Below are 22905 nucleotides of genomic sequence, written 5' to 3'. Positions count from 1 at the left end.
ACTTTTGTGTAAATGCCCAGTAGTGGGATTGCTGAATCAAATTGTACATCTACTTATATTGCTTTAAGGTATCTCTAAATTACTTTCCACAGAGGTTGAACTAGTTTGCAGTCCCACCAGTGGTGTGGGAGTGTTCCTATCTCTTTGCATCCACACCAACATTTATTGTTTTAGGGATTTTTGATAAAGGCCATTCTTACTGGGGATAAGTGATATCTCATTGCGGTTTTGATTTGCATTTACCTGATGATTAGAGATGTTGAGCATTTTTCATATGTTTGTTGACCATTATCCTGTCTTCTTTTGAAAACTTTCTGTTCATTTCCTTTGCCCACTGTTTGATATGGTTGTTTGATTTTTTCTTGCTGACTTTCATGAAATCTAAATAAATTCTAGATATCAGCTCCTTGTTAAATGTGTAGCATGGGAAATTTTTCTCTAATTCTGTAGGTTGTCTGTTTGCTGTCATGTCTGATTCTTTGGCTGTGCAATAGCTTTTTAGTTTGATCATGTCCCATTTATTTATTTTTGTTGCTGCTGTGATTGTTTTTGGGGACTTCTTCATAAACTCTTTGCATAGGCCGATGTCTAGCAGAGTGTTTCCAACATTTTCCTCTAGAATTCTAATAGTTTCATACCTTAGGTTTGAGTCTGTTACCCAGCATCAGTTGATTTTTGTGCGAGGTGAAAGGTGTCAATCCTGCCTCAGCCTTTTATATGAGGCTATACAGTTTTCCCAGCACCATTTATTCAATAAGGATTATTTTCCCTAGTGTTTGTTTTTGTCTGCTTTGTCAATGATTAGATGGCTATACGAGACTGGTTTTATATCTGGGCTTTCAGTTCTGTTCCACTGGTCAATGTCCCCATTTTTGTGCCAATGCAATGCTGATTTAATTACTACAGCTTTGTACTATAGTTTGAAGACTGGCATATTGATATATTACATTTTGTTTTCATTGCCTAGAATTGCTTTTGCTATATGAGGTATTCACTAGTTCTATATTCAGCATAAAATTATTTTTCTATATCTGTGAAAAATGATGTTAGGATTTTAATAGGTATTGCATTGTATCTGCATATCACTTTGGGTAGTATAGACTTTTTAACAATGTTAATTCTGCCGACCCATGAACATGGTATGTATTTCCATCTGATGACGTCCTCTGCTATTTCCTTCCTCATTGTTTCATAGTTCTCCCTGTAGAGGTCTTTTACCTCCTTAGGTAAGTATATTCCTAGGTACATTATTTTCTTTGTTGCTATTTTGAAGGTTATTGAGTCTTTGATTTGGTTTTCAATTTGACTGTTGTTAGCATATAGGAATGCCTCTTCTTTGAGTGTACTGATCTTGTATTCTGAGATTTTACTAAATTCATTTATCAATTCTAGTATTCTCTTGGTTGAGTCTTTGGGATTTTCTATATATAATATCATATCATCAGCAAATAATGAATGTTTGATCTCTTCTGTCCCCATTTAGATGCCTTTAATTCCACTTTCATGTCTGATTGCTATAGCCAGGACTTCCAGCATTCTGGTAAATAGAAGTGGAGATAGTGGGCAGCCTTGCCTGGCTCCAGTTCTAAGTGGCAATACTTTCAATTTTTACCCATTTAGTATGATGTTTGCTGTGGGTCTGTCATATATGGCTTGCATCATTTTTAGGTGAACCCCATCTATGTCTATTTTATTAAGTGTTCTTATCATGAAAGGGTGTTTTATTTTGGCAAATGTTTTTACTATATCTATAGAAAAGATCATATGGTATTTGTTTTTGCTTCTCTTTATGTAGAGAATTATATTTATAGATTTGCATATTGGAACCCTCCCTTTGTCCCAGGGATGAAGCCAACTTGGTTGTGATGGGTTATTTTCTTGATAAGCACCTGGATTCGGTTAGCTATGATTTTGTTCATAACTTTTATATCTATATTCATAAGTGATATTGGTCTGTAGTTTTGTTTCTTTTTTGCATACTTTCCCAGCTTTGATATCAAAGTGATTTTGGCTTAATAAAATGAATCCAGTCGATTCTATGCTTCTCAATGCTGTGGAGTCATTTCTGTAGGAAAGGCACCATTTCTTCTTTGTAGGCATGGGAAAATTCAGGTGTGAAACCATCTATTCTGGGACTTTTCTTTTTAGGAAGGTTTTAATTAATATTTCTATTTTGGTTGTTGATATTGGTCTGTTTAGGAATTCTATTTCTTCCTGGTTGAGCCAAGGGAGGCTGTGTATTTGTAGAAATTTGTCCATTTCCGCCTCATTTTCGAGTTTGTGTTCCTATAGGTTTTTGGAGTATTCATAGATTATATCTTGTTTGTCCATGGCATCAGTTGTAATATCTCCTTTTTTGTTCCTGATGGAGCTTATTAGAGATTTCTCTTTTCTGCTTTTGTTAATTTGGCCAAAGGTGTGTTAATTTTTTTTATTTTGTCGAAGTACCAACTTTTAGTTTTATTAATCTTCTGTATAGTTTCCCTGTTGTCAATTTCATTTATTTCTGATTTGATCTTGTTAATTTAACTACTTCTGCTGGATTTGCTGTTGGTCTGTTCTTCTTTTTCCATCTCTTTAGTTGATTCATTAGGTAGTCTATTTGAGATTTTTTGACTTTTGGATATAGGCATTTATTGAGATAAACTTTCCTTTCAAGACTGCTTTAGCTGTGTCACAGAGGATTTGATAACTTTTCTCTCCATTGTCATTAAGTTAAAAGAATTTTTTTTATTTCCATCTGTTTTCCTTATTTATGAAAAACTCGTTTAACAGAAGGTTGTTTAATTTCCACATTTTTGTGTAGAAATGTGAGTTTCTGTTAGGGTCGATTTCTACTTTTATTCTACTGTGATCTGAGAAGATGCATGACATAATTTCTACTATTTATAATTTTTAGAGATTTGCTTTGTGTTCTAGGATATGGTCAATCTTAGAGAATGTCCCATGAGCTGATGAGAAGAAAGTATATTCAATAGATTTTGGGTAGAATGCCCTGTAAATGTTAGTCAGCCCCAATTGTTCTAGAGTTTTGTTTAAGTCCATTATTTCTTTATTAATTTTATGTTTGGGGGATCTGTCCTGTGCAGTTAGTGGGTGTTGAAATCTATGGCTATTATGGATTTGTTGCTTATCAATTTGCTTAGATTAAGTAGGATTTGCTTTATGAATCTGTGTACACCAAAGTTGGGTGTGTATATATTTAAAATTATTCTGTCTTCTTGTTCAACTGTACTCCTCACCATTATATAATGACCCTCTTTGTCTTTCAATATTTTTGTTGGTTTAAAAACCAAGTTATCTGAAATCAAAACTGCCATTCCAGCCTTCTTTTGGCTTCCGTTTCCTGAAATACTGATCTTCACCTCTTTACCTTTAGTCTATATGCATCCTTGCAGGTTAGGTGTGTTTGCTGACGACAGCAGATACTTGACTTGTATTTCTTCATCCATTCAGCCAGCCTATTCTCTTGAGTGGGGAGTTTAAGCCATTCACATTTATTGAGAGAAGTGATAGTTGGGGCATATTTCTATTCATTCTGTTGGGTTGGACTTTGTTGCTTTGTTTTCCCTCTTGACCCACTGTCGTATCTGGCCTTTGATCTTTAGCTTTTGAATGAATTTACATTCATGAGTGTTTATTATGCTGATATGTGTGTAGCCCTGTTTTCAGTACTTCTTGGAGCCCTGGTCTTGTCTTGGTGGATTCCCTCAGTCTTTGCTTATCTGAGAATGTCTTAATTTCTCCTTCATACAAAAAACTTAGTTTTTCAGGGTACAGGGTTCTAGGCTGGGCATCATTCTGTTTCAGAACAGTGAGAAAGGAGCCCCATTCTCTCCTTGCTTGTAAGATTTCAGTTTAGAAGTCCAGCATTACTTGAATCGGTTTTCCTTTGTATGTAACTTGCTTCTTTCACTTTATAGCTTGTAGAAGGGACTCTCTACTTGATGTTTTTGACATTCCGGTGACTACATGCCATGGTGTCTTCCTGTTTGTGTTGAATCTCCCAGGGGTCCTTTGGGCTTCTTGTATTTGGATGTCTATCTTTTTAGCAAGGCCTGGGAAATTTTCCTCAATTATATCTTCAAATAGCTTATCAAACCCTTGGGTATTTTCTTCTTCCCCTTCCAGAATCCATAATAACCTCAGGTTACATTTCTTCATATAATCCCACATTTCTTGTAAGCTTTGCTCTTGTCTCTTATTTCTCTGCTCTATCTCTGTGATTAACTTATTAAATTTGAAGGTGTTATATTCAATCTCTGAGATTTTTTCTTCTGTTTAATCTACCCTGTTCTTTAGGCTTTCCATTGTGTTTTTTAGTTCCCTGAATAGATTCTTCAGTTCCAGGAGTTTGGTTTGATTTTTTCTTTAATATTTAAATTTCTTTAGTGAATTTTTCTTCCACATCCTGGATTTTTTTTGTTTGTTTTCTTTGTGTTGGTTATCCATTTTTTTCTTGCATATCATTGAGCTTTCTTATAATCCACGTTTGAAATTCTTCTTCTGTAATTTTAGTGTTCTGAATTTGGTTAATATCCATTGCTTGAGAGCTGGTATGCCTCTTTGTGGGAGTGGTTTCTGTCTTATTCTTCATAGTTTCAGAATTCTTTCGCTGAGCCCTCCCCATCTGGATCATCTATTGTTTTTACCTTTGGGAAGTAAAAGACCCTGTGTAGTCACTGTTTCTGTAGGTGCTATAGGAATGAGACAGCCTGTATGTGCACACTTCTATGGTTTCTTGATCTGCCACTGGGGGGAGCTCTTCTCTCACAGTTGGGTGGCTACTCCTGATGGGAGGGGTTTCTTGTGGAATCTATTGTGGCCTCTTGTGGGAGTACTTGTTCCTTGTCCATGGAGTTCACTGTCAATAGCTGACTGGGGGAGGTGATCCAGCCCCAGCGTTTTGATCTACTGGGTGACCTAAACTGGTCTGAAGAGCAAAGTCATTGGGCTGTCAGCTATTGATCTGTGCCAAGGTCTGGTGGATTCACCCTTTCTCTCTGAGATAGTTACAAGTACAAGCCTTTTTTCTGGGTCACACCCAGCCACCTCAACCTTTCTGGAGCTTACTTTTACAACATTGAGGGTGGGAGAATGGAAAGCCCGGGCCGTGTGATCTCTGCATGGTTGGAAGAGAAGGGCATGTGCCCCCTTCATGGGCGATGTGAGACTTGGCACCAGATGGAGCTACTGCTCTGAGAGCTGGAGCCTGGACCACTCTTAAAATTTTTTGAAATATGCCTTTAGCTTAAGATGTTATCAGTCTTAGAGAATCTCCCATTATCTGATGAAAAGAATGTATAATAAGTGGTTTCTGGTACAATGTTGCATACATATCTGTTAGGCCAATTTGTTCTAGAATTCTGTTTACGTCTATTGCTTCTGAGTTTATTTTCTGTTTGGAGGATCTGTCTCCATTTGTTAGTGTGATGTTGAAGTCCCCAACTATTATGGTGCTGCTGTTTATCATTTTGTTTAGGTTGCATAGGATTTGCTTTATGAATCTTGGCCCACCTGTGTCAGGTGTCTAGATATTTAGGATTTTTATGTCTTCTTGTTGAATTTTCCCCCTTAACATTGTATAATGATCATCTTTGTCTTTCTTTTTTTTGATTTGATGTCTATGTTACCTGATATGAGAACTGCTACACCAGCTTTCTTTAGGTTTCCATTTGCATGGAAGACTACTTCTCATTTCTTCACCTTGAGTCTTACTGAGTCCTTGTGTGTTAGATGTGTTTCCTGGAGAAAGTAGATACTATGCTTATTTTTTTATTTTTATATATTTTTTTATATTTATATTTTATTTTTATATTTTTATTCATTCACCTAGCCTATGTCTCTTGTGTGGGGGTTCAAGCTATTCACATTTATTTAAAAAATTGATAATGGGGATGGATTTTGTTCTTCCTGTTAAGTAGAACTTTATTGCTCTTTTTTTTTTTTTTTAACTGTTCAGCCATTGTGGTTTGTGCACTCTACTTTTAGGTAATTTGCTACTGGTGGGTGTCTATTATACTGTTCCCATAGTGCTGATCTGAGTATTTCAGAAGGACAGTTGTGGTCTTGACATATTCCCTCCATGTTTTCCTGTCTTAAAAAGTTTCTATTTCTCCCTCATATGAGTAGCTTAGTTTTGCTGGATACAGAAGTTTATGTTGCACATTATTCTGTTTTGAAATACTGAGAATGTGGCCCCCGTCCCTCTGGCTTATAAGGTTTCATTTGAGAATTCTGCAGTTAGTCTCTTAAATTTTCCGTTGTATGCATCCTGATGTTTTCACCTTAATGCACGTAAGAAAGCCTCTTTTGTTTTTACCTTGGCCAGCCTAATGACAATATGTCATGGTGACTTTCTCTTTACAATGAATCTCTCTGGAGTCCTTGGAGCTCTGGATATCCAGGTCTGGATATTCAGGTCTCTGGCATGACCAGTAAAATTTTATTCAATTATTATTCCTTCAAATAAATATTCCAACCCTTGTGTATTTTCTTCTTCACTCTGATGAATGCCTGTGATTCTTACATTTGGTGTCTATGTTCAACATTCTTCGTGTGTCATTTTAATCTTTTCATTTTGTTTTGTATCTGTTCTTAATGAGTTATTGTTTTCTTTTGGCGGTGACCTTTCACTTTGATTTTTCATATTTCTATAGTATTTTAACTGGATCCTTCTCATCTGGCTTCTCAATTGAGAGCTGGGTTGTTAGTGATGGCTAATTGGCCTGTCTCTGATACCTCAAAGATTGGTCCCTGATTGTGTTAGGGGGAGGAGTGCTGCTCTGGAGTTGCCTTTGGGATGCTTTAACAGGTTTTATGAACTTCTCAGGTTACCTCTGACCTGTTGTCATCACATCTTCCCAAGAGTGAATGGTGAGATATGTCCTCCAGTTTAATCTCCAAGATGGCAGGTGGAATTTGTGTGTTCAAATCCTCCACTCCCTTTTTGCTTGAGTTGGAAGCACTATATTTAGCAATGGAGCTATTATCCCTATCATTGATTGTAGTTTGTGTGGAAGAGCCAGCTGCCAGGGAGCTCTGGTCCCCCAGATGGGTTACACAAATGCTCCAAACTTTAGGAGAGACTCTATAGCTCTCAGGGAGTTGCTTGATTTCTTCTTTCCCTGAAGTGGGCAGAGGAGAAGGACAGATGGTGCCTGAGTTGCTAAAGCCTGAGAAGTTTTATTCAGCCTGAAGAGGTGTTCACTGTTTATTTATTTGGTAATTAGGGGGGGCTGCTGATATGGAGTTCATGGCAATCTCTCTAAGCTGGAATATCTGCTCCCAAGGGAAAGGGCCTAATCATGTGATTGCTAAGGCCCCAAGCCAGACTTTTTCAATCCCTGTCCTCTAGCCTGGTTTCTCTACAGTGTGAGGCATGCTCCCTCCCTATTTTCTCCCTGGAAATCCACAGCACTTTCCCCTCTGATCGATCCACATGAATTCTCTCTCTGCTTAAGATTGGCTCTTGAGCTACACAGCTGTTCTTGTTTCTGACCTGCTGTCATGTGTCTCTGCCTGACACTGTCTGATACGGGGATCTCCATTTCTGCAACCCTGTTCCTCACTAAGCCCCAGGGTTTGGGAGGTAGGGCTCTCTATCCCCAGAGGTTTCTGCAAGGGGTACCCTTCCACTAGGGGAGAAGAGGCTACTCATGGGTCTTGTGGATCAAGCTGCAATCCCTATAGTAGTGAGTGATAGGATGTGCTGCTACTCTGGTTCAGCCCACTCATGTGAGGCATTCAGTTTCCATGGGAGCCATGGGATAAGCTAATTCAGTCTGAGTTCCACAATCTTCTCCATCTTGGCCATTCTCCAGCAGGAGTGGGGGATGTCATGCTCACAGACCCCAACCCCTCTGTGCTCCTCCACACCATCCCTTGGATATAGCTGTGAGGGCTCTCTCACCACCTGAACGTGGCACTGTGACCACAGCTGTACATCTACACACCCTGATGTAGTGACTGGTGTGCATGGGGGCAGCCTGCCTGTCTGAGCCACCAGTGGGCGATCCTGTCAAACACCTGTGGGTAGGAAGATTGCAGACTGTGGCTCTCCTGAGGGCTCAAGTGGGTATTCACTCCATCACTTTGAAGCAGGCCTCTCAGCACAGAGCACTCTCATGGCTGCTATGTTGGGGGGAGGGGCTGTGGTTTCCCTGCACCACTCTTATGTCTGGGGGACACCAGGACCAACCTGCCTGTTTGAGCCAATGACCACAATGTCTCCACTCTCCAAGGCAGGCTTGGCTGGGAATGCACCCCCATTGCTGAGAGAGGCTTCTCAGAGTGGAGCATTTTCACAGTTCCTGTGGCAGGGAAGGGCTGTGGTTACAAAGCAGCTTACACCAAAATTGTTTTCTGGGATGCCATGAATGGGGAGGGCGGTGCAGAGGAGGGGATGTCCAGGTGCAAGAATGCAAGCTCTCTAGTCCCTCATGGCACTCCCCCATGGGACGAGAGCCCTGTGTCCTGCTGCTAGACAGAGGCACCTAGGTGGAGGAAGGGATTCCCCCTTAACCTTTTTCTGGACTCTGGGCCTCCCTGGATTTGGTCCATGCCACTGGTCACTTTTCTCTATCCTCCTGTCTCTCAGCTTCACAACTCCTCTCAGTGGGGTACCCAGATTTCATTGCTGTCTCTTCCCATGTTTGACATCCAAGCTATAATTGTTCTCCATTTTCCGCAGTACAACTCTCTACTCTTCAGCTGGGGTGATCCAACAAGCTGTGTCTCTAATACCATCTTGGAAGTCTCCCCAAAACCTAGCTGTTTTAGATCATCAATAAAAGGGATAAACCTCTTGCTTAGCTGACAGATAAGAAGAAACATATTGCCAATGTCAAGAAGAAAAAGATGCATCACAACAGACCCTACATATATTAAAAGAATAATAAGGAAATATTGATAAGCAACTTTGCACCTTTGAATTCAACAGCCTACATAAAATAGACAGATTTCTTGAAAGAACCCAACTACCAAAATTCACTCAAGAAGAAATAGATAATCTAAATAATACAGAAATGTAATATGTAGTTTAACACTTTCCAACAAAGAAAACTCCAAGCTCAGATAGTGGTGATTTGGTGATTTCTAATGAAGATTTAATGAAAAAATAATAGTAATTCTATATGATCTCTTCTAGAATATATAAATGGAAGGAATACTTCCTAAGTCATTACTCTAATACCAAAACCAAATACATTACAAGAAAAGAAAACCACAGACAAATATCCCTCACAAAAATAGACTGAAAATTCTCAACAAAGTATTTGCAAATCAAATCAAATGATATATAAAAGTACAGGCCGGGCATGGTGGCTTCCACCTATAATACTAGCACTTTGGAAGGCCCAGGCAGGAGTATTGTTTGATGCCAAGAGTTACAGACCAACTGAGCAAGAGTGAGATCCCACCTTTACAAAAATAGGAAAATTAGCTGGGCATTTTTGCACGCATTTGTAGTCCCAGCTACTCAGGAGGCTGAGCCAGGAGGATTGCTTGAGCCCAGGAGTTTGAGTTTGTAGTGAGCTATGATAAGACCACTGCATTCTGGCCTGGATGATAGAATGAGATGCTGTCTCAAAAATATAAAAAGAACAATTTTTCACAACCTAATAAAGTTTGTTCTAGGAAGGGAAGCCTGGTTTAATGTTTGAAAATCAATCAGCATAATTTATCATATCAAGAGATTAAAGAATAAGAACTATACAATCATCTCAATGGATGCAGGAAAAAATGTTTGCCAAAATTCAATATCCATTCGTGATAATGATAATAGTAATAATAGAAATTCAAATTAATGAAAGTGAACTCCCTTAGCCTTGTAAAGTGAATGTATGAAAAACCTACAGCTAATATCACTTTTTATTGTGAAAGACTTAATGTTGTCCCTCTAAAATCAAGAATAAGGCAAGAATGTCCACTCTCCCAGCTCTCATTAAAACACCATACTATAGATCCTAGCAAATTCAGTAAGGCAAGATAGAGAAATAAAATAAATGCATATTTGAAAAGAAGAAATAAGCTAGTCTCTCTTTGTGGACAGTATCATTTTGTAAAAAATAACAAGCAATCATCCAAAAACTCCTGGAACCAATAAGTGAGTTTAGCAAAGTTGCAGAATACAAAGTAAATGTACCAAAATCAATTGTATAATATGTTAATAAACTAGCAACAGAGAACTGGAAATTACAAAAACAAATGCCATATACTATTGAACCTATCCAAAACTGAATATGTGCTGGATCTGTATGATGAAAACTATAAATTTATAATAAAATAAATCATAAATGATCTAAATAATTATAGAGATATATTCTTAAATAAGAAGACGTAATATTGTTAAGATGACAGTTCTTTCTAAACTGAAATATAAGTTAAGTACACTTTCAGTCATAATCCCAGCAGGATTTTTTGTAGGTATTGACAAACCGATTCCAAAATTCTTATGGGAATGTAAAGGATGTAGAATAGCCAAATTGAAGCACAATCCTTAAAAAAGCACAATCATACTAGAAAAATAAACAGTGATAAATTGGACTTCAGCAAAATTAAAGGCTTCTCTGTGAAATACATTGTTAATAAAAATAGATGAGGCACAGACAGGGAGAAAGGCTTTAAATCACATTTCTGATAAAGAATTTGTATCCAGAGCTTGGAATGGTGGTGCATGCCTATAGTCCCAGCTACTTGGGAGGCTGAGGCAGGAGGATCGCCTTAGCCCAGGAGTTTGATGTTGCTGTGAGCTAGGATGATGCCATGGCACTCTAGCTTGGGCAACACAGTGAGACTCTGTCTCAAAAAAAAAAAAAAAAAAAAAAAAGAATTTGTATCCAGAATTTATAATCCACCCTCAAAAGTCAATAATAAGTAAACAATCCAATTAAAAAAATATGTGAAACATTTGAACAGAGGCTTCCACAAAGAAGATATGGATGGCAAATAAATGTATTAAAAGATGTTCAGCATCTCAGCATCATTAGTCACTAGGGAAATACAAATTAAAACCACATTAATAATATACAATTACTCACATATTAGCATGCCTAATTTTTTTAAAAAAATAAACAACTGACGATAACAAATGTTGGTGAGGAAGTAAAGGAACGGAAACGTTCATTGAATGTTCATAGAATGCAAATTTTAGCGAGGCATGGTGGCTGACGCCTGTAATCCTAGCACTTTGGAAGGCCAAGGCAGGATAATGGGTTGAAGCCAGGAGTTAGAGACCAGCTGAGCAAGAGGGAGACCTGATCTCCACAAAAATATAGAATAATTAGCTGGGTATGTTGGCATGCTCCTGTAGTCCCAGCTACCCAGGAGGATGAGGCAGGAGGATCGCTTGAGCCCAGGAGCTTGGGTGTTCAGTGAGTTATGATGACACCACGGCACTCTAGCCTAGACAACAGAATGATACTCTGTCTCAAAAGAAAAAAAATGCAAATTTGTATAGCCACTTTTGAAAATAGTTTAGCAACCTATACAGTTAAATATGCACTTATAATGTGACTCAGTAATCCCACTTCTAGGTATTTACTAATGAGAAATGAAAACTTACTTGCACCCAGAAACCTGTATACAAGTGTTCTTAACAGCTTTATACATAATAGCCAAGAATTTGAAATAGCTCACACGTCCTTCAATGGATGAAGATTAACTGTGGTGCATTCATACAATGGATTACTACTCTTCAAGAAAAAAAGGAGCAAACTACTGATAAAACACAATAACACAGATTAATCTCAAATGCACTATGCTAAGTGAAGGAAGCTAGACTCAGGAGGCTACCTATTGTATGATTCCATTTATATGGTAGTCCATGAAAGTCAAAATTATAAGAACAGATTAGTGGTTGCTGGAAGCAGGGATGGCTGGAGGGGTTGATTATAAAGAGGCAGCATGAGGTAAAATTTTTGGACTGATGGAATTATTCTATGTCTTGATTGTGATGATGGTTTCATGACTATATATATCTGCCTTAACTCATTAAACTGTACATTAAAAGGATTGAATTTTACTGTATATAAATTTAAAAGTGAATAATACTGATTATGAAAAGGATAATGTTAATATAAATATATTGGCCAAGATATCGATATTGAAGGTGTCATATTAATCTTGGCTCAACTCTTTGTAAATAAAAACATCAATGGCTTACCCCAAATTCAAATTTTTAATATTGGAGAGATTGTGTTTGAATTGGCAATGATTTTATGGACTCATCCTATATTTAAAATAAACATTTTCAAGAATGAGTACATATGAGTAAACCTTTTTGGTACATTTGGAATGCTTTAACTAGCTGGAGAATTATTAGGGCACTGAGCTGGTTTTAAATATGGCAGCAAATATATAACAACAGTATTACAGTATACAGGAATTTATCTGAAATATCTCTATGTGAATATATAGCCTTAGATATCTGGAACCCCTAAGGAAGCAGTCATTTCTAAAAGCTGTACTTTTAAAGCGACAAATCTAAAATGTTTTCCTCATTGCTCAGCTTGCTTGAATCTAACATACTGAGCTTAATTTAATCTTTCTCAATGTCTCGGAGTCCTCATTAAAAAAATCAGCCCTAAACCTGAGAGAGACCTGATAAATTCCAGACCTGAATATGATATATCAATACAAAGAGCATTAGACTAGAAAATCTTGGGGTAAAGCAGAATGACTTATGATTCTTTCAATAGATGCAGAAAAAAGTTTTGACAAAATTCAACACCTTTTCATGATACGAACAATTAATAAAATAGGCATAGAAGGAACATATCTAAAAATGATACAAGCCATATATGACAGACCCATAGCCAACATCATACTGAATAGGGAAAAATTGAAAACATTCCCACTTAGAACTGGACCAGACAAGGCTGCCCACTATCTCCACTTCTATTCAACATAGTGCTGAAAGTCCTGGCTACAGAAATCAGACAAGAAAGTGGAATTAAAGGTATCCAAATAGAGGCAGAAGAGATCAAACTTTCACTGTTTGCTGATGATATAATATTATATTTAGAAAACCCCAAAGATTCACCAAGAAACTCCTGGAACTGATTAATGAATTTAGTAAAGTCTCAGGATACAAAATCAATACACAGAAATCAGAGGCATTCATATACGCCAACAACAATCAAATTGAGAACCAAAACAAAGACTCAATTCCCTTCACAATTGCAAAAAAGAAATTAAAGTACCTAGGAATACACTTAACCAAGGAAGTAAAAGACCTCTACAGGGCAACTATGAAACACTGAGGAAGGAAATAGCAAAGGATGTAAACAGATGGAAATCCATACCATGCTCATGGGTCGGCAGACTCAACATCATTAAAATGTCTATACTACCCAAACTGATCTATAGATTCAATGTAATACCTATTAAATTCCCATCAGCATTCTTCACAGATATAGAGAAAATAATTTTACGCTTCGTATGGAGACAAAGAAGACCCCGAATATCAAAAGCAATTCTAGGCAACAAAAACAAAATGGGAGGTATTAATATGCCAGATAACAAACTATACTACAAAGCTATAGTAATTAAATCAATATGGTATTGGCACAAAAATAGGAATATTGATCAGTGGAACAGATCTGAGAATACTGATATAAAACCATCCTCAGTTAGCCATCTAATCTTTGACAAAGCAGACAAAAACATACGCTGGGGAAAAGAATCCCTTTTCAATAAATGGTGCTGGGAAAACTGGATAGCCACTTGAAGGCTAAAGCAAGGACCCACACCTTTCACCTCTCACAAAAATCAACTCATGCTGGATAACAGACTTAAACCTAAGGTATGAAACTATTAGGATTCTAGAGGAAAATGTTGGAAACACACTCCTAGTCATCGGCCTAGGCAAAGAGTTTATGAAGAAGTCCCCAAAGGCAATCAAAGCAGCAACAAAAATAAATAAATGGGACATGATCAAACTAAAAAGCTTCTGCACAGACGAAGAAACAGTCATCAAAGTAAACAGACAACCTACAGAATGGGAGAAAACTTTTGCATCCTACGCATCTGATAAGGGGCTGATAACTAGAATATACTTAGAACTCACAAAAATCAGCAGGAAAAAATAAAACAACCCTATTAAAAAGTGGGCAAAGGACTTGAACAGAAACTTTTCTAAAGAAGACAGAATGACCAACAAACATGAAAAAATGCTCAACATCTCTAATCATCAGGGAAATGCAAATCAAAACTACAGTGAGATATCACTTAACTCCAGTGAGAATGGCCTTTATCAAAAATTCTCCAAACAATAAATGCTGGCGTGAATGCGGAGAGAAAGGAACACTCCTACACTGCTGGTGGGACTGCAAACTAGTTCAACCTCTGTGGAAAGCAATATGGAGATACTTTAAAGCAATACAAGTGAATCTACCATTTGATCCAGCAATCCCATTACTAGCCATCTACCCAAAAGATCCAATGACACTCTACAAAAAAGACACCTGCACTCGAATGTTTATAGCAGCACAATTCATAATTGCAAGGCTGTGGAAACAGCCCAAGTGCCCATCAATCCAAGAATGGATTAATAAAATGTGGTATATGTATACCATGGAGTACTATTCAGCTCTAAGAAACAACGGTGACATAGCACATCTTATATTTTCCTGGTTAGAGCTAGAACCCATACTACTAAGTGAAGTATCCCAAGAATGGAAAAACAAGTACCACATATACTCACCAGCAAACTAGTATTAACTGAGCATTACCTAAGTGGACACATAGGTACAACTGTAATAGGGTATTGGGCAGGTGGGAGGTTGGAGGGGGGCGGGTATATACATACATAATGAGTGTGATGTGCTCCATCTGGGGGATGGTTATTCTGGAAACTCAGACTTGTGGGGGGAGGGGAGAAAGGGCATTTATTGAAACCTTAAAATTTGTATGCCCGTGATATGCCAAAATAAAAAAAAAATATTTTAAAGACTCTCTTCCTGATTATTTTTTGCAAATTATTGCAAATGATGGTTGTGCAGTTTTCAGTATCTTGCCACTTCATAGACAAAGATAACTAGGATGAATGGTGACAATGTCAGTTATCTTGCTCATACGGGGTTATCTAGTTGTCACAGTAAAGAATGAACTTTCTATAATTTGAAAGAAAAGTAGTAGATCTCTTGAGCAAAGTGGACTTTCTGCTTTTGCTACTGAATTTAAGGAAAACCTAAAAAGTTCACAGCTTGTCTGTTGTCTGAGTTGTAGAATCCAGAATCTGTTTAGTATTTAGTCACCTATATTTGGCTATTCATATTGGTAAGGAAGGACCTCCTGTGCTTTGTAAGGTTCATAGCATACTTAGATAATTGTAACAGTTGCAATCAGCCTATAGGAAAATATTCCTATGTTATTAGGGCAGATATAATTACACTTGGTGATCACCCATATCTTCCATTCTAGGCTTTTTGAAGGAGGTACAGCCCTGCAGAGGAGGACCAGAGCCATTATTACCATGATTATGTGTTAGTGAATTGGAGTTTACCAGCATTCTCAGAACCTTTATCAAAGTACCATGTTTCTAAATCCACACCAGATGAAGTTTTCGGGTATTTGTAGTACATATTCTGTATCTTCTCCAGATTGTGGCTGAAATATTTAGGAAGAGGAACCCCAAATTGCTCTGAAAGCTAGCAGCCATGATAATAAAAATTGCTTTGATGGATAGTGTCTCTACCCATCGGTCCAAACGTCCTTGAAAATTTGGTCAGGTTTAGGCTTACCCATTAGAGTATTTGAATGAGACATCCTTCAGAGAGTTAGTGCAGGTCTTTTTTTCCTTTGGGTAAATATCCACTAGTGAGGTTGCTGGATCAAAAGGCAGTTCTGTTTTCAGTTCTTTGAGGTATCTCCATATTACCTTCCACATAGGTTGTACTAGTTTGCGGTCCCACCATCAGTGGATGAGTGTTCCTATCTTTTCATGTCCATGCCAGCACTTGTTATTTTGGGACTTTTTGATAAAAATCATTCTCATTGGAGTTAAGTGACACCTCATTGTGGTTTTTATATGCATTTCCCTGATGATTAGATATGTTGAGCAATTTTTCATATATTTGTTGATCATTAATCTGTCTTCTTTTAAAAAGTTTCTGTTCATGTCTTTTGCCCACTTTTTAATGGGGTTGTTTGATTTTTTCTTGTTACTTTTCCTGAGTTCTATGCAGATTCGAGTTATCAGCCCTTTATTGGATGTGTAGCATGCAAATATTTTCTCCCATTCTGTAGGTTGTCTGGTCATTCTAGTGACCATTTCTTTGGCTGTGTAGAAGCTTTTTAATTTGATCAGGTCCCTTTTATTTATTTTTGTTGATGCTGTGATTGCTTTTGGATCTTCTTCATAAATTCTTTGCCTAGGCTGATGTCTATAAGAGTTTTTCCAGCATTTTCTTCTAAAATTCGTATGGTTTCATGTCTTAGGTTTAAGTCTGTTATCCATCATGAGTTGATTTTTGTGAGAGGTGAGAGGTGGCAATCCTGTTTCAGTCTTCTACATGTGGCTATCCAATTTTCCCAGCACCATTTATTGAATATGGATTCTTTTTTTTTCAGTGTATATTTTTGTCTGCTTTGTCAAAGATCTAATGACTGTGTAAGGATGGTTTTATATTTGGGTTTTTAGAGACATCCGCACTCAAATGTCTATAGCAGCACAATTCACAGTTGCAAAGATGTGGAATCAACCTAAGTGTCCATCAGTACATGACTGGGTTAATAAAATGTGGTATATGTATACCATGGAGTACTATTCAGCAATACAAAACAATGGTGAACTAATACCTCATGTATTATCCTGGATGGAACTGGAGCCCATTCTGCTATGTGAATTATCACAAGAATGGGAAAACAAGCACCACATATACTCACCATTAAATTGGCAGTCATTGGTCAACACTTACATGCATATATGGAAGTAACATTCACAGGGTATTTGGCACGTGGGAGGATGGAGGAGGAAATGGGTGAATTCACATCTAATGGGTGTGGTGCACACCTTCTGGGGGATGGACAGGCTTGTAGCTCAGACGTGGATGGTACAAAGGCAATATATGTAACCAAAGTATTTGTACTCCCATAATATTCTGAAATTAAAAAAAAAAAAAAAAGAAAGTTAGTGCAGGTCTTTGTCTCTGATGTTTCAGTGAGAAACTCCACCCTAATCTTTCCTGGTGCCTCTCCCACATCTGATTTTCTCCTACGAGATCTCTTAACATTGCATAGGGGAACTGATGCTTGTGTGGGCAAGAAAGTCAGGTGAACAAATTTCGGTGGATGTCTGTATGACTGTCATTCATTTCCTTATGAGATGGTTTTATTTTTCAAGGTATTCACAAAAAGAGAAGTTATTTTTTATTTCCATGTCAATGTACTTGTTTGTTTCCATACAGGGTATACTAGAAATTTTTCTGTTTACTTTGGCTTATAGTGTTTCATTGTTGCTGTTTTCCTAATTTTGAAGAGATCTTTCCTCGGGAAAGGTTTTTTTTCTATCTGTTAACTTTTAAGACTAACAATTTTAGTGTGACAACTTTTAAGAAGAACATGAAATTGCCTTAATCAAATTCAAGGGTTCTTTATAAAGTACACTATTAGAATTCATCCTTTTAAAAAAAGAGTTTGACTTGATTTTTGTTATTTAGATTCACAGAGCTATTTTCTCTTAATTATTAAACATTTTGTGTTTTGGCAGGAAAGACTAAGAAGTTTTTTTTGTTTGTTTGTTTGTTTTTTTTACTTATGTTGTCCAATTCTGATGGTGTCAATTTAATTAAAAGGTACATAGTTTTTATATGGTTTATTTTTAGTAAAACACATGTTATTTTGAATTTTGATTTACATGCTATAATTATTAAAATAATTATTTTGGTTAGTATTGAGTTTCCTAAAGCAAAGAAATTTTCACACTCACTAAACCTTCCTGTTTATGTTTAAGCTTTAAAAAGAGATTTTGTTTTAATATATAAAAAGACCCCCTTTATTTCGGAAAGAGAAAAAATAAAAGCAACATTTTATTCCAGAGCACAGCTTCTGTTTGTAAGACATACGCCAGATGCCTTGCTTGACAAAGAACAGTGTGTGGCCCTGTTGATAATTGACCATGTGTGACTACCATCATCTCTGGCTTTACTCGTTATAAATATTTATTTCAGTGAAAGAACCTTTTTTTCTCCATGCACTGACACTAACCAGATAAGTGCTTTCCTTTTTTATTTGTCTTTAAACTTGGTACCTTTTCTGACCAAATTCAATAGGTATTTGCATTACACATATTTTTTCAGTAAGACGCTGTCTCCCTTTAGCACACAAATTATTGCCCATTACTGGGGATTAATTACGTTAAAGAAATCTTGCAGCTTTGAAGCATTGAAATTGTATCAAAAAACAAAAGTGTACAAATTCTACACATACCAAATTTTTATTCCAATTTTCAGAGTATCTTCTTTTATTTTTAGATGAATCTACGTTCTGTATTTACTGTAGAACAACAAAGGATTTTACAGCGTTATTATGAAAATGGAATGACAAATCAAAGTAAAAATTGCTTTCAGCTCATATTACAGTGTGCACAGGAAACTAAACTGGACTTCAGTGTAGTCAGGGTAAGTATTGAGGTCTTACACTTTATTCCAAGTGATATTTGCTTAATATGAAAAAAATTATTCAGTGTATGAAGTCAGTAACATTATAAATATCTTATTTTCCCTGGTATCACAATACTAATTTTTGATAAATAGAGCTAATCATTTAGTATATATTTGTTTCTATAATTACTTTGAAAACACTAAAACCTTTGCAGTATAAACATATCTTTAAAAAGCTCAGTTCTTTAAACTAATAAATACCCTTAAGATTAATTGTTGAAGCACCACATGTACTCACCAGCAAACTGGTATTAATGGATCAACACCTAAGTGGACATACAGGAATAACATTTATTGGGTATCGAGCTGGTGGGAGGGGGGAGAAGGGGATGGGTATATACAAACATAATGAGTGAGATGTGCAACGTTTGGGGGATGGTCACTCTTGAAGCTCTGGCTCGAGGGGGGAAGGGAGGCATGGGCAATATACATAACCTTAACATTTGTACCCCCATAATATGCTGAAATAAAAAAAATAAAAATAAAAAAGATTAATTGTTGATCTTATGCTTTCTTTAAATTCCAAATTAATGTAGCTATAAGCCCCCAAAATGAGATCAATAAAACAGGCATTGACTGAGGGAATATTGTGTACCTAGCATATTTTTATTGTATTTTAATTTTTCATCAGTCATTTATAACTTTAGTATTTTTGTGTTTTTAGAAAAACCTAGTATGTTTTTTGAATGCTTTCTGCTTCTAAGTAAAATGCATGCATTTTAGTGGGTTAGTGAGAAAGGGACAAAAAATCCCAAGGGAGGAAATTTTTCTTTATGATAATCATAGAAGGTGATAGAGAGGAGGTAAGAGATAGATCTAATAGAACTAGTCACAGATATTATTGAATGCATAGGTCCGTTCATGTCTGTTTGAACATGCTACAAATCCTCTTGGTGTGAAACCTTAGTGATTCAAAGATGAGCCACTTTCCCATCATTGGCTTTCATTAGGCCAATTTGGGAAAGAGAAAGGACATGTGTTTTTAAGTTTAGTTTGCTGTTGCTTGTACCTTCAAAGACTCTAAAGGTAAAAATCTCTTGACAGGAAAAATTCTTTGGAAAATGCATTTCCTAAAGACTAAAGGATATATTCACTTTCAAATAGGGAATTAAATGACACCAATTCCAGGGTAAAATATCTAGGATATCTGTTTCTTATTTGCTGAAACCAACTATCATGCTCAGATTTCTGTAAGAATATCTACTATTGATAACTCTAGCTGCCCTATTTGAAATACCTTTACTAAACTTCCCAGGAAAATATTTAATTGTCTTAGAAACAGTAATATAAAAGTGTGTACTATTTCAAGTTGATGATATTTGTATTTTATAAGTACGAACTAATTTTTTTCTGCAGTAATTTCCTCTGTTTTTTTTCTCTTCCTTTTATCTTACCATTACCTTAAAGTGAATGCAGCTGCATTGTGGACTATTATCTTTCATATTTCCAATTTGTTATTGCAATCTTCACCTCATAACTTGATTGTGCTTGAATATTGAGAGTGTCAAAATACAGATATTTATATTTATGCTCCAAATGGTGTAAAAATCTAAAAGAGATGATGGGAATGAATGATATAAATTCTTAAAATATAAGATTACAAGTAAAATATTATGTTTTGAGCAATTGTATAAAACAGATTTATTATCTCTATTCCAGGACAGTATAAATTGTACAGAAATTCAGTCTTCCTCATCTAAATCCCAGTGCAGTTTTGATAGCTTTTCCAGTTTCAGGAAAAGAGAGTTGTTTGAAGACTCATCATTCCACAACTTCACTATCCTGTTATTGATATTTTGCTAGATATATGTTCTCCTTGAAAGCGACCTTTATTATTTTTACTGTATTATTTGTTGTTTTCCTTAAAAAAACCACAAGTTCCACTGTATTAAGAACTTGATCCCAATGTAACAAAAACTTAAAAGGTTAAAACACCCAAGCAACAATATATTTAGTGGAGTAAAGGAGTAGGAAAAAAGGAGGTATAGAAAAAGGAAAGAGATTTAGAGACAGTGAATTTCTGAGAGAACTGAAAGAGAATTTTATGAATACCAAGAATTGATGCCTCAAATTCCTTTGTTTTTCTGTTTGTTTGTTTCTATATAGAATAGCTTTGTTAGTTCCTAACCCCCAAATCTCATCATATTGACTTTGTTTGACTCATTTTTTTCTCATCAATAAGACATTTACAAGGAGAATCATGTACATCTTATACGCATTGTTAAATGTTGAATCCTATACAGAGCAACTTTTAGTAAAATTTAATTCAGTTAATAGGAAAATTCAGGCAATGAAATGTCTTTGTTTTCAACATTTTAAAAAGAAACATTTCTTATATACTTTTCTCCTTATACACTTTCCTACTTTTCTTCAATTGAGAATATGGAAAATAATTATGCCCTTATATTTTGACTCAGGGTTTTCATTATGGAAATCAATTATTATACTGTGCTATAAAATAATAATGCTCACAACTTGGTAAGGTATATGGGGTTAATTCCCCCCTTGCTAAAGAACCATAGACTGCTATGTAGTGATTTCTCACATCAGTTTTGTTATGTTTTCCCTTTCTTCCTTTTAGTGAGCAATGTTAGTGAACATTCTTAGTCTGGGTACTATCAGGGTGCTTGCTAACAGCAACCTCTATCACCAGTGCCCCTCCTATTTTGTTATTTCCAATTTGTTGTAGATTGAGATATCAAATTAGTTTAAATTATGTATAAAATTAGAGAAAGTGAGTTTTAAAGTTAGAGGTTATCCTATTAGTGAAGTATATGGATCTTGTTTCATCCATTTCGGCTGTGTTCTGGACAAGTGAGGTTGCTAGGTTTCTAGATAGCTGAGTTTCATGTATACATGGATATCATTCTACAGCATTTTACTTTTTGATGGATATATAATACAAATATCTAATAAACTACATGACTATATGAAATATATGTGTATAAACTATAAAACTATGTAAGTACACCACAAATTTGCAATGCACTAAAATCACTCAAACTTTCTGAGTTAAGATAGGTATTGTGTGATGAAAACACAGTTAGTTAAGGGTTTATTTTTGGAAAAATGGCCCAGAACTGCCACCCAAATATAGGAGTTCTTGAATTCAAATTTTACCAGTTCACTGTACTTTCACATTGAAAGTTTATTTTTCATGGGACCTTTATATATTTTTGTAAAAATTATATACAAATATATCATACTTCCCACAGGTATTTTTTTCCTTGAAAAGCCATAATGGACAACTTATTTTGAATATTTGTAAAATTCACCTTTTTACATTTAAAAAAAAATTCTCGGGTATATACTTTAAACAATTTAGTTTTTCTGCCCTGTCTTCTGTGACATTTATATCCATATGTCCTTCCTCTTGTAGTTATCACTCTTATTGTTTCATGAAAGTAAATCAGAGTGAATTTAAAATTCCCACTGCCTCATGTGAAACAAAATGAAGCATCCCAGTTTCTGAAACATTTTCTTTATGGGATAAATAATAATTATAAAAGTAAAATGGCTGATAGAGATGACTATTTCAGGAGTTTCCAACCTCTACATGAGCAGTAGTGGAAGAAGAATGTGCTTTGAAGTGAAGTAGAATTGGCTTTGAATCTCTGCTCTGCCACTCGCTCCCAGGATATCCTTTTACAAGCTACTTGTTATTTCTGAACCTCAGTTTTGTTCATTTATACAATTAAAAAAAAAACATCTAGCAAAGGAAGTAATATGTATAAATAACACATAATGGGGATCCAGTACATGCAAGCTTTTATTTACAGTATTACAGCAACATTAATATTGGATATAATTATACATCATATAAATATACTTTGTATAATAAACACTGAAAATTGGATAATTTATATGGCCTTCAAAAACACATTCATACAAAAGTTAAACAAATATACCTTGCACCATGTTTATCCAAGACTAGTTCATTTAAAAGTTTTTGTTTAGTCATTTATTTTATTTAATTTTTAATAGTTTAATGTGTTTTGGTAGCTTATAATTTTGGAATAATCATGGTATATAAATAAAGTTTAGTAATCACATTAGGAAACATAATATTTCTTATTGCAATTGTATATTTTAGGAACCATGATTCACAGCAATAATACTAAGATAATTATAATAAATTACTCATATAAAAGTGTGTATTTTGTAATCAAATCCTAAATGCTAACCACTGGTATTATTTTTATTAATAACTTTTTTATGTTTATAAAATAATGCATATTATGTA

At 35.8% G+C, this 22905-nt stretch overlaps 1 protein-coding gene across 1 annotated transcript in view; it reads left to right on the top strand.

Moving 5' to 3' along the window:
• HDX (highly divergent homeobox) overlaps positions 1-22905 on the top strand; it is a 239504-nt gene that overhangs the window by 37791 nt on the left and 178808 nt on the right. The window contains exon 2 of the mRNA XM_012790096.2: positions 18474-18620. Coding sequence (XP_012645550.1) covers positions 18474-18620 — 147 coding nt within the window. The remainder of the gene's footprint in view (positions 1-18473; positions 18621-22905) is intronic.

Source organism: Microcebus murinus, chromosome X (assembly GCF_040939455.1).
Source record: "Microcebus murinus isolate Inina chromosome X, M.murinus_Inina_mat1.0, whole genome shotgun sequence".
Taxonomy (NCBI): Eukaryota; Metazoa; Chordata; class Mammalia; order Primates; family Cheirogaleidae; genus Microcebus; species Microcebus murinus.
The sequence above is the reverse complement of the archived record's forward strand: the minus strand, read 5'-3'. Positions and strand labels throughout refer to the sequence as shown.